General features: G+C 32.6%; 1 protein-coding gene across 6 annotated transcripts in view; it reads right to left on the bottom strand.

Annotated features, from left to right (window-relative positions):
• Positions 1 to 13,781, bottom strand: part of Eed (embryonic ectoderm development) — a 30,981-nt gene that overhangs the window by 12,169 nt on the left and 5,031 nt on the right. For 4 of the 6 annotated variants that reach the window (XM_021725160.3, XM_078046819.1, XM_005323288.5 and 1 more), the window contains exons 2-8: positions 13,222 to 13,374; positions 11,357 to 11,449; positions 7,966 to 8,031; positions 6,444 to 6,569; positions 5,517 to 5,598; positions 1,457 to 1,548; positions 210 to 343 (exon numbers count right to left, since the gene is read on the bottom strand). In XM_021725160.3, the coding sequence (XP_021580835.1) occupies positions 210 to 343; positions 1,457 to 1,548; positions 5,517 to 5,598; positions 6,444 to 6,569; positions 7,966 to 8,031; positions 11,357 to 11,449; positions 13,222 to 13,374 (746 nt within the window). The remainder of the gene's footprint in view (positions 1 to 209; positions 344 to 1,456; positions 1,549 to 5,516; positions 5,599 to 6,443; positions 6,570 to 7,965; positions 8,032 to 11,356; positions 11,450 to 13,221; positions 13,375 to 13,781) is intronic. The other 2 variants (XM_040285070.2, XM_078046818.1) reach the window with 1 other exon arrangement.

The following is a 13,781-nucleotide window of genomic DNA, read 5'->3' as shown; positions in this document are numbered from 1 at the left end:
AAAATAGTTCTAAAGGGATTGTAAAAACTGAGCCATAAGCATTAAAAATAAAAGGTTTCCATTTAAAAGGGGTGAATTTTATGGCAATAAATTATACCTAAAGGTTATTAAAAGACTTCTAAACTTAAGTGTTGGGGGTTTATTGAACAATTCAGGGAAAAAGTAAAACACATCTATTCAACAGCACAATAAAGCATATTAACTGTTACCTGTTAGTTTTATTGGGGTTATAATCATAAGATTCCTTAATTGCATTCATCATTCTCTTTGAATTGATTCTCCAAAGTTTAAGGGAGTGATCCATACCACAGGACATTATTTTTTCACCCAAAAGGTCATAATCCTATATGTAAAACAGAAAAGTTTAAATTAAGTATAAAAATTACTATCACAAATTATATTTGTCCAATTTTCACCTAACACAGTGAAAATTGTATTTCAAATCAAAATACTAACTCCATTTTGTTTTTTATCTATGTAATTCATAAATCACAGTTTACTACTTCCAAGATTTAAAGTTTTATTTGGTTATGGAAGGCCAGAAAGTAAATTATGTGAATTTTACTTTTATCTATTCCATTATATTAAAGTATTCCCTTTGCTTGATTTTCAAGGTATATATTGAGTGCTAAGGTAAAATTATTATGACACAAAAAGCTGAAAAGTTACATTGCTTTTCTTGTCCAACTCCAATCAAGAAATTCAATTGGTATCTGAATTTGAACCTATGAGTCCTTAAACAACTCAGATTTTATTTTATACTAGTAAATCAAAATATTTCAAAGTTATATTGGTGTTAGAATTCACTTTTTAAGTGAATAAAGGGGAAAAAACACGAGTTGGAAAAAAGTCACCTTAAACTCAGTGTGAGCACAAAAAAATGCTTTCTAAAAAGTAGATAACTTACTTCAAAGAAAAAGAGAAAATATATTTTTTCATTTTCTACAGTACTCTGGATTGGACCCAGAAGCCCCCTATCACTGAGCCATACACCCAGACTTTTTAATTTTGAGACAGGTTCTAAATTGCCGAGGATGGCCTTGAACCAGCAATCCCATCTCAGCCTCCTTAGTTGCTGGGATTATAGGTGTGCACTAGTTTCTTAACTAGTGTAATGTGTTCCTTCAGTAATTAAGAAACAGGAAAAAGAAAAAAACTTACCTTTTTTGGGGTGATTTTAGATTAAAGATAGAAAGGAATAAGTTCATATTATTCTTACATGAGAATCTAGGCACTGGTAAGATAAACTACAGGTAATTTTTAAAAACAAACACCAAAAAAACTCTTGCTCTATTCCTTCACCAGTAAGATTAAAATCTTACATTTTCAATAAATAAAATGCCTGCCTGGCAGGCTGTATGAAACAAACATATGCTTTCTATTAAGAACAGAGTTCCATGGGGATTGTTCACAGCTTATAAACTTGAACTTTACTGTCCTGTAGCTTTCAACTTACAGCACTTAGGACTTCATCTCTGTGCCCTTCTACACCTCCAAATATTGCCACCAGAGTGTCCGTTTGGATATTCCATAATCGTAAAGCATGATCTAGTGTAAACATACAAAAAATTAAGATGAACTTTTATCATTCATTTACTCTGAACTTTTTCAGCACCTCCTTAGAGAAGCAAACACTATAAAAGTTTAGACTTAAGTTACACACAGTAAAGACTAATAATGAAATCCATATTATATAGCAACTTAAAATATTTATAACATTTATAGTATTAACTAGACAATTTTTTAAAATTATGTAATTTAAAAAATATTTTTTAAATATTTTAAGCTTATTTATGTCAAATAAGTTTCTTTAAATAATATCCTAATTTGATGGAGAGATACTTTTGAGATTAAAACAGAGATTTAACATAATTTTATACTACACCACAGAATAAGGTACTAGCTCTTCCCTTCACCACACTCATATTAACAAATCAAAAGGGATTGAACAGATTTATAAGATTTCTACAGAAAGCCAAAAATGACTGAAAATAATATGCATTATAACACGATTGTATAGTATGACAGTTTTCCTTTGAAAATTATGTAACTGTAATTTGAACAAGTTCTTTTATTTCTTTTTTTTTTTTGCAGCCCTGAGTACCAAACCCAGGGCCTTGCGTATACTAGGCCAGCCTTCTATCACTGAAATATACCACCCCTTGTCCCGTCCCAAATTATTCTATTAAACAATAAAGAATGTATAGCAAGCACCAGTGAAACTCCACATCATGCACAACCATAAGATGGGATTCTAATTAGAGAAGTTACACTCCATGTATGTATAATGTCAAAATACATTCTACTGTCATGTATATATATAAAGTTTTAAAAATATATAGCAAAAGAATGCCACGTAGAGCTTGAGATATAACAATACTCATATTATAAATGAGTATTAACATACTATATAATTACCACCAGGAGGCAATAGTACATTGAGAAATTAACATTGCTATAAAACTGATTTCTTGATTCCAATCATGTACAAGTTTTTGAGTATACAAATGTTTTTCACTAGTACAAGTATGTGTACATGCACAAGCAAACCCACACCCCTACCTACAATTCATAATTTTATGTTTAATATTAAGGACCTGCTAGCTTGTTTTACAAAATGGTTACATTTTACATTCCAACCAGCAATGTTTGATCATGTTATAATTTCTCCACATCTCAATCAATACCTATCTGCCTTTTTTATTATAGCTACCCTAACTATCTGTGAAATGGTTCTCATTGTGCTTTTGATTTCAATTTCCTTAGTGATTAATAATGGTGAACATCTTTTAATCTGTTTATTGGTCATTTGTGTGTGTTTTCTGGAGACATGTTTATTTGGAACTTTTGTCCATTTTTAACTGGGTTGTCTATTTATTGTTGAGCTGTAAGAGCTCATGTGCTCATGACATATATTTTCTCCCATTCATAGGTTGTCTTTTCACTTTCTTGATGGCATCATTTACAGTAAAATTTCTACTCAGCTTGAAAAGGTTGTATGCTTTTTTTAAAAAAGCTATATAGATGAACACGATGCTATTATTTGTTTACTTATTTTATGAGGTACTGAGGATCCAATCCAGTGCCTCACATGTGCTATGCAAGCACTCTACCACTGAGCCACAACGTCAGCCCAAAGCTGTATGTTTTTAAAAAACATTCTTGCTCATACAATAGGGAAAGACCAGGGTTAAAAATTGTGATATTTAAACGAGGAGAATTAGTCTACTCAGCTGTACAGGAATATTTGAGCTCAATTACTGTCACCAGGGGACAAAAGTAACTTCTTTTCCTAGTGGCAATTTTTCTTTCTTTTTTTAATATAGAGGATTGAATTCAGGGGTGGTTAACCACTGAGACAAATCCCCATCCCTTTTTTATATTTCAAGACAGGGTCTTGCTGAATTGCTTATATATTAATATTGCTGTAAAACAACTAAATTGCTGAGGCTGGCTTTGAACTCATGATCTTCTTGCCTCACTCAGACTCTCGAGCTGCTGGGATTACAAGCTTACACCACCATGCCTGGCCTAGTCATAATCATTTTAACTTCAGCCTCAATATTTACAGAAAAATTGACACAATTTTCATATGGGAGTTTTTTTGTTTCTGGGGAATCAAACCCACAGCATTAAACATGCTAGGCATGCCCTAATGTTAGGTAGTAGCTACCAATGAGAAGTGAAATGCATGGCAAGGTCACAAGTGTTCCTTAAATTACTTTAGGTCCTTCTTTAAACTACTTCAAAGTAGATGAGAAAGAGAAAGTGTGGTAGTTAATTTGTAGACAATAAACAGAAGCAAAGGAGCTAATGGGAAATATGTCAAAAGAAAAGGATTAATGGGATGGGACTTGACAGGGTCCATTGATAGTGATGTGAAGCTAGGAATTATGGCTATAAGGTGTCTTCATCTGTCTGGGAAGAAAGTTTCCTTTAGTAAAACAGGCGCACTAAGGTAACTTCTGATCAGCTACTGACCCCAGTGCCCACATCAACATGGGGTTGACTTGTAGATGAAGCCCCCCTAAATAGGATGGCCACCATGACAGTTCCAGAGATGAGCAACTAAGGTCAAAAACTCCACTGCCTTGGGACTGGGGATGTAGCTTAGTTGGTAGAGTGCTTGCCTTGCATGCACAAGGCCCTGGGTTAAATCCCCAGCAACACACACACACACACACACACACACACACACACACACACACATAAAACAAAAACAAAAACCCCTCCACTACCTGAAAGAAGTTGAACACCTGATTGGCAAAGAGTACAGAGTGGTCTCTAATTCTGGTAAACATCAAACACTAATAAATTTGTAGACAGCATTGTCTCCTTTTATCATTCTCTGCTCAGATGCCCTAGTGTCTCATTGTAAGAGTGCTCTCTGCTTTAAGTTTCACTTTGCTTATTTACTTTAATTTTACTTACTTTCTCTTTAAAGTTCTCTTGAATAGCTTTTGGTGTCTGATTTTAAATTCTGTTATGTCAGAACACAAGAACTGAGATTTGGAGTTTCAATTCCTTGCTTTCCTATGACACTACCAGTGAGCTACATTCCCAGCCCAAGTTTTAATTTGAGGACTGATACGCCTAAGAAAAAACTTGACTAGAATAAGTAGAAGCATAAGAGAAGGCAATGAAAAATAGAAACAACACAACCTAATTCATTTTGGAAAGCTCAGAAATGATTTAGAATGATTAAGTGGCCTGTTTAGACCCAGAATAAACTTATAATGTCAGCATAAGCATAAGAGCAAATCAAAGCTTTATCTTCATAGAAAATATTCTTAAAAGTTTATGCTGGAGAAATAAGAATTTTATGGAATTCTACAAAGAATCCTTTATACAACAATCTTCGAAAATTAAAAAAAACAGTAATTGTCATATGCTGTTTTGATTACATGATTAGACAGAGTGATGGTAACTGGTAAAAATGTTTTTTAAAACTATCTTTAAAAACTTTTTTAAATGCTATAACTTTGAGCCTGTGTCACTTAAAACCTGACAAAACTATAATTATTCATATGAGGACAAAGTTCTAGAACTACAACAATACCATATGCTAAATGAGAAGGGTAACATATACTTCATTGTCAGTACCAATTATTTTACTAACGTCTGATGTCAATGCCATAAGTACATTTCACTGTTCCTTTCTTTAATTCTTGGTTTGTGAAATACTAATGTAGCCTAAGATTTTATAAAAATTCACTGTTACAGAATGACCCCGCAGATAGCATAGGTTTTAAACGGGCCATTAAACCTGCTGCTGACCCTGTCCACCTTGGCCACATTCATCTGGATGGACACGTGGTCCGTGGCACCAATAATGCAGCTACTGGTGAAGCATTTCTGTGGCATGCACAGGTCCACGAACTCACCAGCATCATCCTGCATGTTGAAGCGCACTAGCTGCCTCCTCCCACAAGTGCAAGCACAGAAAGGAAGTGGCCTACTCTTTAAAATTGTTATTTCCGAAGAAATAAGACTAAAGAAACATTTGCTTCTCTTACCTTTACTTACTGACAGGAGAAGATTTGGATCTCTTGGGTGGAATTTCAGCTCATTGATGGCATTTCCATGACCAACATAGTGCTACAATAAATTTAAAATATTTCAAATTTCATATCTTGAAAATCAGTAAAATTTTTTATAAGTCTTAAGAAAATGGACTCATTACTTTACTCATTAAAGTAGTGGTTTTCAACCTTAGCTACAAATTAAAATTGTCCTGCGGACTGAAGGGGGAAAAAGATGCTCAAGTCTCACTTGAAGATGTTCTGATAGGACTGGATAGCAAAGACTCATTTAAAAGATCCTTAGGTAATTTAATGTGCCCCCAGGGTTAAAAACAGTTAATTAAACCAGTCTCCATATCATCTTCCTAGGCTTTACCATTCAGTTAATCACAAGGTGTCCTTCAATCTACAACTCCCAGTTTGGGTGTCTTGCAAAACCTGGTATTTGTCCATTAAAAGCCTCTCAAAAGAAAGGCAAGAAGGGAAATTATTTTAAAAGAAAAGCATTACAAGCCTGGTGGTGGCATACCCCTGTAATCACAGTGATTTGGGAGGCAGGAGGATAGCAAGTTCAGAGGCCAGACTCAGCAACTTTGTTAGGCCCTAAGCAATTTGACAAGACCCTGTCTCAAAATAAAGCATAAAAAGCAATGGGATGTAGCTCAGGGAGGTCACCCCTAGGTTTAATCTCTGCCAAAGAAGAAAAGAAAGAAAGCATTACAAATATTAACATTTTTCCCACTTATTCCTCAATTTAATTACACAACTTGCACAAAGGACTCAAAAAGATTTGTCTAAAGAAAACAATAAAAATGCACAAACTGTAAATTATGCAGTCACTGATTAGATTAATTTTACATTGAAAACAGTATGTTTTCACCAATGTACATTCAAAATATGCAATTTAGCCATAAAACCCACCTTTATACATTGCATTGTTATAGGATTAATTATCCTTATTATGCCTCTTGATCCAGCTACCGCCAGCAGAGGATGGCTTGTATTGCTATCATAGGTCCATGCACAAGTGTAAAAGTTTTCATCAGCCTAAGAAATGCCACAGTTAAGAAATATATTTTTGAAATAAATGTTAATAATTGTAATATGTAGAATCCTCTCAAAACACTGCTGTATTTTTTTTTGCGGGGGGTGGGGTGGGGAGAGGGTGTACCAGAGATTGAACTCAGGGGCACTCAACCACTGAGCCACATCCCCAGCCCTATTTAGTATTTTATTTAGAGAGACAGGGTCTCATCAAGTTGCTTAGCGCCTCACCATCGCTGAGGCTGTCTTTGAACTCGTGATCCTCCTGCATCAGCCTCCTGAGCTGCTGGGATTATAGGCATGCGCCACTGAGCCTGGCAAAACCGGTATAGTTTTTGACATATAAGTTCTGGTTTTTTATTATACAACCAAATTTATAAAATGGTAATTTTAGGTCTAAAATCCATGCCAAATGAGTAAACAAAACTAGTCCCTTCACTCAACTGTATTTATTATTTAGCTGTTTGTATAATTCTGTTCTTATAGTGTCACTGTAGTGCCAAAACAGCTACAGACAAAATGTTAACAAGTGGGCATGGTTGTGTACCAATAAAATTTTATTTACAAAACTAGGCCAAACTGTAGGCTCTTACTTTGCTGACCCTGTATCTTGATAGTTCTGTCCATCTCCAAATAAAAATAAATATTCCACTTTCCACTTTTTCTGTGTGAGATCTTCCCCAACCAGCAATACTTCTTTCCATTATCACCTAGAGAAGACTGTCTTTATCTTGTTTGCATGGTTTTTCAAATGGATCTGGAAGAAGTTTTTACTGCTCCACCTAATCCTCTGCCTTTTAAATTTTTCCTTTTATTCGATAACTCGTGTTTTGTAATATTTTATTTCCTAAGCAGAGCATGTTAATTTTTTCCATCTAAGTTTTTGTTGATCCAATACTTGGAATGACTGACAGTTACAGCTTCTGATCAACTCAAGTTCATTATTAAAACTATGCTGAAATTTAAAAATTCTAGGCAAAGTCAAAGAAACAAGAAGTTTTAGCTAGTCCTAGTCTCAGCTAGTATTTTCTATTACCAGATTTTTAACATTCCTTTCTCCAGTCTGATTCTGAGGATCAGGAAAATCAGATACCAAGATTCTATTGGGTGACAATGACAGTGAAGGAATAACATTGGCTAAAGAAAGGACAGTAACTTGGGGCTGGGACTGGGGCTCAGCAGTAGCACACTTGTCAGGCATGTGTGAGGCACTGGGTTCGATTCTCAGCACTGCATATAAACAAATTTTTTTAAAAAGGCCTATCAACAACTAAAAAAATAAATTTAATTAAAAAAAAGAAAGGACAGTATTTTAAGGGAATTAATTTAGAAAAGTTTTGGTTTATTTATTGAAAATAAATGTCTTTGACCAAAGATACTAAAACCCAGGAAAGGATACATCAGCATCCACATAAGACTGCAATAACCGGATTTCACCTTGTGAATGACATTCATATAATGTAACCTAATGAAAACAAAAATAAAGTAAATTTCATCTCAAATACAGAAACACACTCTTTAGCTTCTAAACATTCTAATCACAATATTATCTTAAAGACTCTACAGAAACTATTGCCCTAAAAATAGCTCCTTTAAACTTATAAATTTATGAAAATCATTATAAAGCCTAATATGTTTTACATAATATTCAGAGTATATTAAATATTCTAGTAATGTTTCTATTTATTAATTTATAAATTATATTTATGATTTTATAATATTTTACAAATATTTTATTTCCCATCATTTAAATGTATTCTTCATCCTTATAATTGCACCAACCTCTCAAAGTGAATAAAGTTGAACACGCAAAGTAATTGTGGTTTATCATCCTTTATTTAAATCCATAACAAAAGTCTTTGGCACCATAAAGAAATAACAAATATTCAGAAACAGATACATTTACCATGATTAAAGAGTATACAATGTATCCATGTACCAACACATCAGCTGATACCCAATAAATATGTATAATTTTTGTGCTTTTTTGTATCAGTTAAAAAAATTTTAAAAAGACTTTATGTAGTAATAGGCCGTTATTAACATAAAGAAGTCTACAATTTGCTAACAATGAATTGCTTTTCCTTGTATGGTAGTCCTTTTCATTTGATTCATATTCCAAAATTTAAAATATAGCAACATATGCAACTTTAAAATTTTTATAAAATTTGTTCCATTATTCTTATACCTTAGTCACATTAGCAAAAATCTATTATTAAAATTTAATAGTAGCATATACTATGAAGATCCTATACATCATTTATCACTATTAAATTCATAAAATAATCTCCCCTAGATCATAATCTAAAAACTAATCTTCATGTGGTTGTTAATTATATCTTAAAAGATAATTGTTTTCCCTTTCTTCTTTTAAAGAAATCCTAATGGCAGGACTTTTTAGAATTCAATAAACTATATGTAATACACTTCAATGTCATTTTAAATGATTCTTTTTCTTAGAAAGCTTAGAACACTGCAATTAGTATACTTGAGCAGAAATTATACCAATTCTACTACTATCATGGCCAAGTTGAAGAATTATAATGGTAGGTTTATGGGGATATCTTAAAAATGGATTCAAATTTAATTAATGGGCTTCATGCCAGTTAGAAAATCTTTCTTGAAACTACACTTTTCCACTGATTGCTATTTTCAAAGAATATGAGAACTAAACAACTACAGGAAGACTACATATCACACAACCTATGTTTGGCTGAACACTAAGAAAAGCTGTTATCCCATGTTATCAACTTCACTAGTAACTTTCAAGTACTTTTAAAACATTTTTTAGATGTAGGTGGACACAATACCTTTATTTTATTTATTTTTATGTGGTGCTGAGAATCGAACCCAGGGCCTTGCACATGCAAGGCAAGTGCTCTTACCACTGAGCCACAACCCCAGCCCAAGCACCAGAGTCTTAATGTAATTAAAACTTTCTCAAGTCAAAATTTATTTTTTAGAAAAAAAGAACTGGAAGGACGCAGCCCAGAATGGCTGATATTTGAAGAATACTGAACGGACAATTTCCCTGTTATCAAGTTAACTTACTAAAACAAAAAAATATTAATACAAGAAATCAAAAATATAGAAAACAAGTAGTGCACATTAAAAATTACAACTCTCAATGAATTTTAACACAATTACTAAAGACACATAAGATGTCATTTTACTCAATTAAATGACTAATGAACATCTCAGATTCATTTCTTTCCTTTTTGAGCTAAGGGTAGATAGAGAAAGTTGACTTGTCAACAGTCCATATCCAATTAGTCTATTTTCTTCCTATTTCTTTTTCTGAACACATCAATCTATTTCTATGCTATTCATCTTAATTCCCACCACAGTATTAATGGATAACCAAAATGTTAGCTACTTATAGACTTAAAGAGGAAAATTTTTCCTTGAGATGATTTCAATTTTTAAAAGAAAACCTGTGAAGACTCCCTGGAAATTCTATGTAGGGAATTCCTAGTTAGAAATGAATAGAATGAGTACATCTTTGCAACCCACCTATTTAATTTAGCCCCTTATTTAATTAAAACCTTAGAGGATGCAGCTGTAGCTCAGTGGCAAAGCACATGCTTGGCATATGTGAGGGTCTGGGTTTGATCCTTAACACCACATAAAATAAAGGCATTCTGCCCATCTACAACTATTAAAAAAAAAAAAAAAGTTGTTGATGCCATGGTGTGTGCCTATAATCCCAGCAGCTTGGGAGGCTGAGGCAGGAGGATTGCAAGTTCAAAGCCAGCCTCAGCAAAAGTGAGGCACTAAACAACTCAGTGAGATTCTGTCTCTAAATAAAATACAAAATGGGGTTGGGGATGTGACTCAGTGGTCAAACGCCCCTGAGTTCAATCCACAGTACTTAAAAAAAAAAAAAAAAAAAAAAGTTAAGTGATGGTTTATGTTAAAATGTGCCAGCATTGCTCTTTTCACCCATTTCTCTCAATTTAAGATAACTCTGGCTTTCTTAAAAGCAAACTCAATGGTAAAGTACTGCCTAGCATGCTCAACGCTCTGAGCTGGATCCCTAGCACCACAAAATAAATTAGTAAGAAAATAAATAGCAAACTCAGTTTTTATTGCAAATAATTAAAACACTTGCAAAACTGTTATTTAAATCCACTGGCTTTATGCTTTCATTTATAGAGCCATTAATTACCTTATTTTTTAAAAAAAATCACAAATTTCTCATCCAATTCAATTCATAAATAACAAAATAACTTTAAAAAAAGAGAAAAGTAGTCAAATGTGGTAGCATAGGTCTATAAATTCCACCTACTCCACAGGCTGAGGCAGGAGGACCAAAAGTCTGAGGCCTGCCTAGGCAACTCAGCAAGACACTGTCTCAAAATTTTAAAACAGAGCTGAAGACATAGCAGCAATAGAGTACTTGCCTAACATGCATGAGGCCCTGGTTTCAATCCCCAGCACCACATCACACACACATACAAATATCCACACCACACATACAAATGCACATGCACACATGGACACACACACACAGCAAGAGAGAAGTTAGTTCTTTCAATCACCCAAAATACTTATGAAGAAATATAAAATCTTTTTGATGACCTACTTTAGTAATAAATGTATTTTCCAATAATAAATATTAGTTTTAAATTGACAATTTCTAGAAAGTTTTACTGTTAGATAAAAGAATCATATTGTTAAACCATTGTTAAATCATATTGTTAAACACAAAATTTAGTTCAAAATCATTCATTCTATAATAACAAATCCAATAATCAAGCAGAAGGCCAAAAAGATCCCATAACACTCACTCTGTTGCTTCCTACAGTTGCAAAGACTAATGGATCTCCTTCTTTACTGTGCCAGTTAAATTGAACTCCAAACAATGGTTGGTTATGATCTTCCTATAAAATAATCATGAAATAAAAATTCAACAGTGTCTCTTAGAAATAAAAAAAAGATAGTGAACTAACCTTTACCCTTTCTCTAAAATATAATTTGATATTTTTGTGAATCATACATAAGCTGACTTTTGACTATAAAATTAAAAAATCTCGACTAGACCAATTTTCACATCAATTTTCACCATATCTCTTATAATATACTGTATATGATAAAGTTTTATAACAATCAAAGACTTTGATCACTGCCTCAGTAACATTTATTTAGGTTACAATTATTTGTCTATAAAAAAACTTTGATACGTACCTTTCATTTTCTTTAACTCAAATCGTTTTTTCCAGAATCACAATACATTGGGTAAATTTTGATAGACATTTAACATATTGGGTCAAGAGGATAAATTTATTTTTCCAAAAGAGGAAACCAACAAATGGCTTTATAGAGGTAATATAACTTTTTGGCAATCACTAAATTTTACTAGGCTTAAATTCTCCTTTGTAAAGTGAAATATTATCAAAACTCTATTTAAATTACTGCTTTCTATTAACTCTATATAAACAATTTTAAATAATCTTGAATTTGGGTCTTTAAAGACAAACATTCCAGGAATTTTATAATGAAAAAGAATACCTGAACAGTGAGGGCTGTGGGAGTAAATGGACTATACCTTCAGAGACATACAAACAGATAGATCATAAGATTACTCACTTTTGTTTACATAGTTATTTTTCAGTTTTAGGACTTCACTGGCAATCTCCTGGCTTTTAACATTAAATTTCAAGTTTACTGGAAGGTACTGTTTTCACTTTAAAATTTAACAACTTTCATTTTCTTATCATTTGAAAAGCCATAGCTTTAGGTTTTTGAATTATTTAAAGGCAGTTAAAAACATCTTCCAGATATAGTAACTAACTCTTAAGCTAATATAATATTATCGTAATATTTTAATAAACACTTTTTTGAGAGGCTGAGATTAATTTCTCTTTTACACACTAAGCACTTAATTTTTGCTAGACAGGAAAACATCATGTAGCCACAGCTTCTTAAGCTCTCCTAAGCCTTCACCTAAAAGTATAATTAGTTATCTACATTTAAACATGTATATATGAAGTAACATAATGTTTATTTTCCTTCAGGAAAAATAACTCCAAACTTAAAAAATAAAAAACACAAAGTGGAAATACATCAGAAAACATTTAAAATAAACATCAGTAATCCTTTTTATAAAGTAAATGTTACTGAGGCAGTAATTTAAATAACCCTAATCTCTTATTTTCCCCAAATATTGACTACTGAAAAGTTTTTAAAATTGCACACCTTTTCCTTTTAAGACAAATATAAATAAAGCAAAGGACAAAAAGATTTTTTAAAAAAACTGTACAAAGTAAGACATCTGTTTCAATTTATACTTCTTAGTTAATGGGTAACATTCAGCTCTTTTTAATAACTGGTGCCAGAAGTAGCTCATGTTTTTTAAGGTTCACCAGAACATAAAGAGTTACATTTCCTAAAATATTTTATTTGAGTTAACAAACAATAAAACAAAACCACCTGCAATACTCAGTATTACACATTTAAATTAAAATAAAAAACAAAGCCAAAAAGCTGAATGTGGGAGATAGATTGTATTATGCTATTTGAACCTCAAATTAAAAAAAAAAAAAACCTTAAAAACCCTCTAATATTAAAATATTTTAAACTTAAAAGAGTATCTTGCATGCCATAATTCTAAAGCCTAACATTCAGCCCAAAAAACCTGTCTTTCTGAACATACCTTGAGGCTGTTTACACATTTGAAAGAATATTTGCATTTCTTCGACTTCCATTTTCCCTTTCCCCAACTTTTCCTTCCAGGTGCATTTGGTGTATTTGTAGGTGTATCAGGGCGTTCAGTGTTTGTACCACTTTCTATACTGACAGCATCATCCTATAAGCAGTAAATTAAGAAAAATTACATGAGACAGTGATATTTTCAGCCAAGTGACTTTATACTGGAAAGATCTAATGGACCTAAAGTCTGAAAAAAAAAAAAAAAAAGAAAGAAAGAAAGAAAAATGCACTTCTGTCTTCAAATAAGGATACAAAACACCAGAATTTTTGTAGGTATTTTTATATTTCAGCAAAAATGAAAACAAAATACTAATCAGATTGATAATGGAAAAGTAATATTGCCTTTACATAATAAGGTACTGACCTATGCCAGCTACTTTAATGCATGGGATCATTTAATCTTTAGGGCACTTGTTAGATAAGAAGGTGTTGAGAAAGCCTAACTGTTCTCATTAGTTAGGGTTGCTGGGATTCCACCCTAAAACTGTGACTACTAAATCTGAC

This window comes from Ictidomys tridecemlineatus, chromosome 4, assembly GCF_052094955.1.
Source record: "Ictidomys tridecemlineatus isolate mIctTri1 chromosome 4, mIctTri1.hap1, whole genome shotgun sequence".
Classification (NCBI taxonomy): domain Eukaryota; kingdom Metazoa; phylum Chordata; class Mammalia; order Rodentia; family Sciuridae; genus Ictidomys; species Ictidomys tridecemlineatus.
This window is presented reverse-complemented; position numbering and strand designations above follow the sequence as displayed.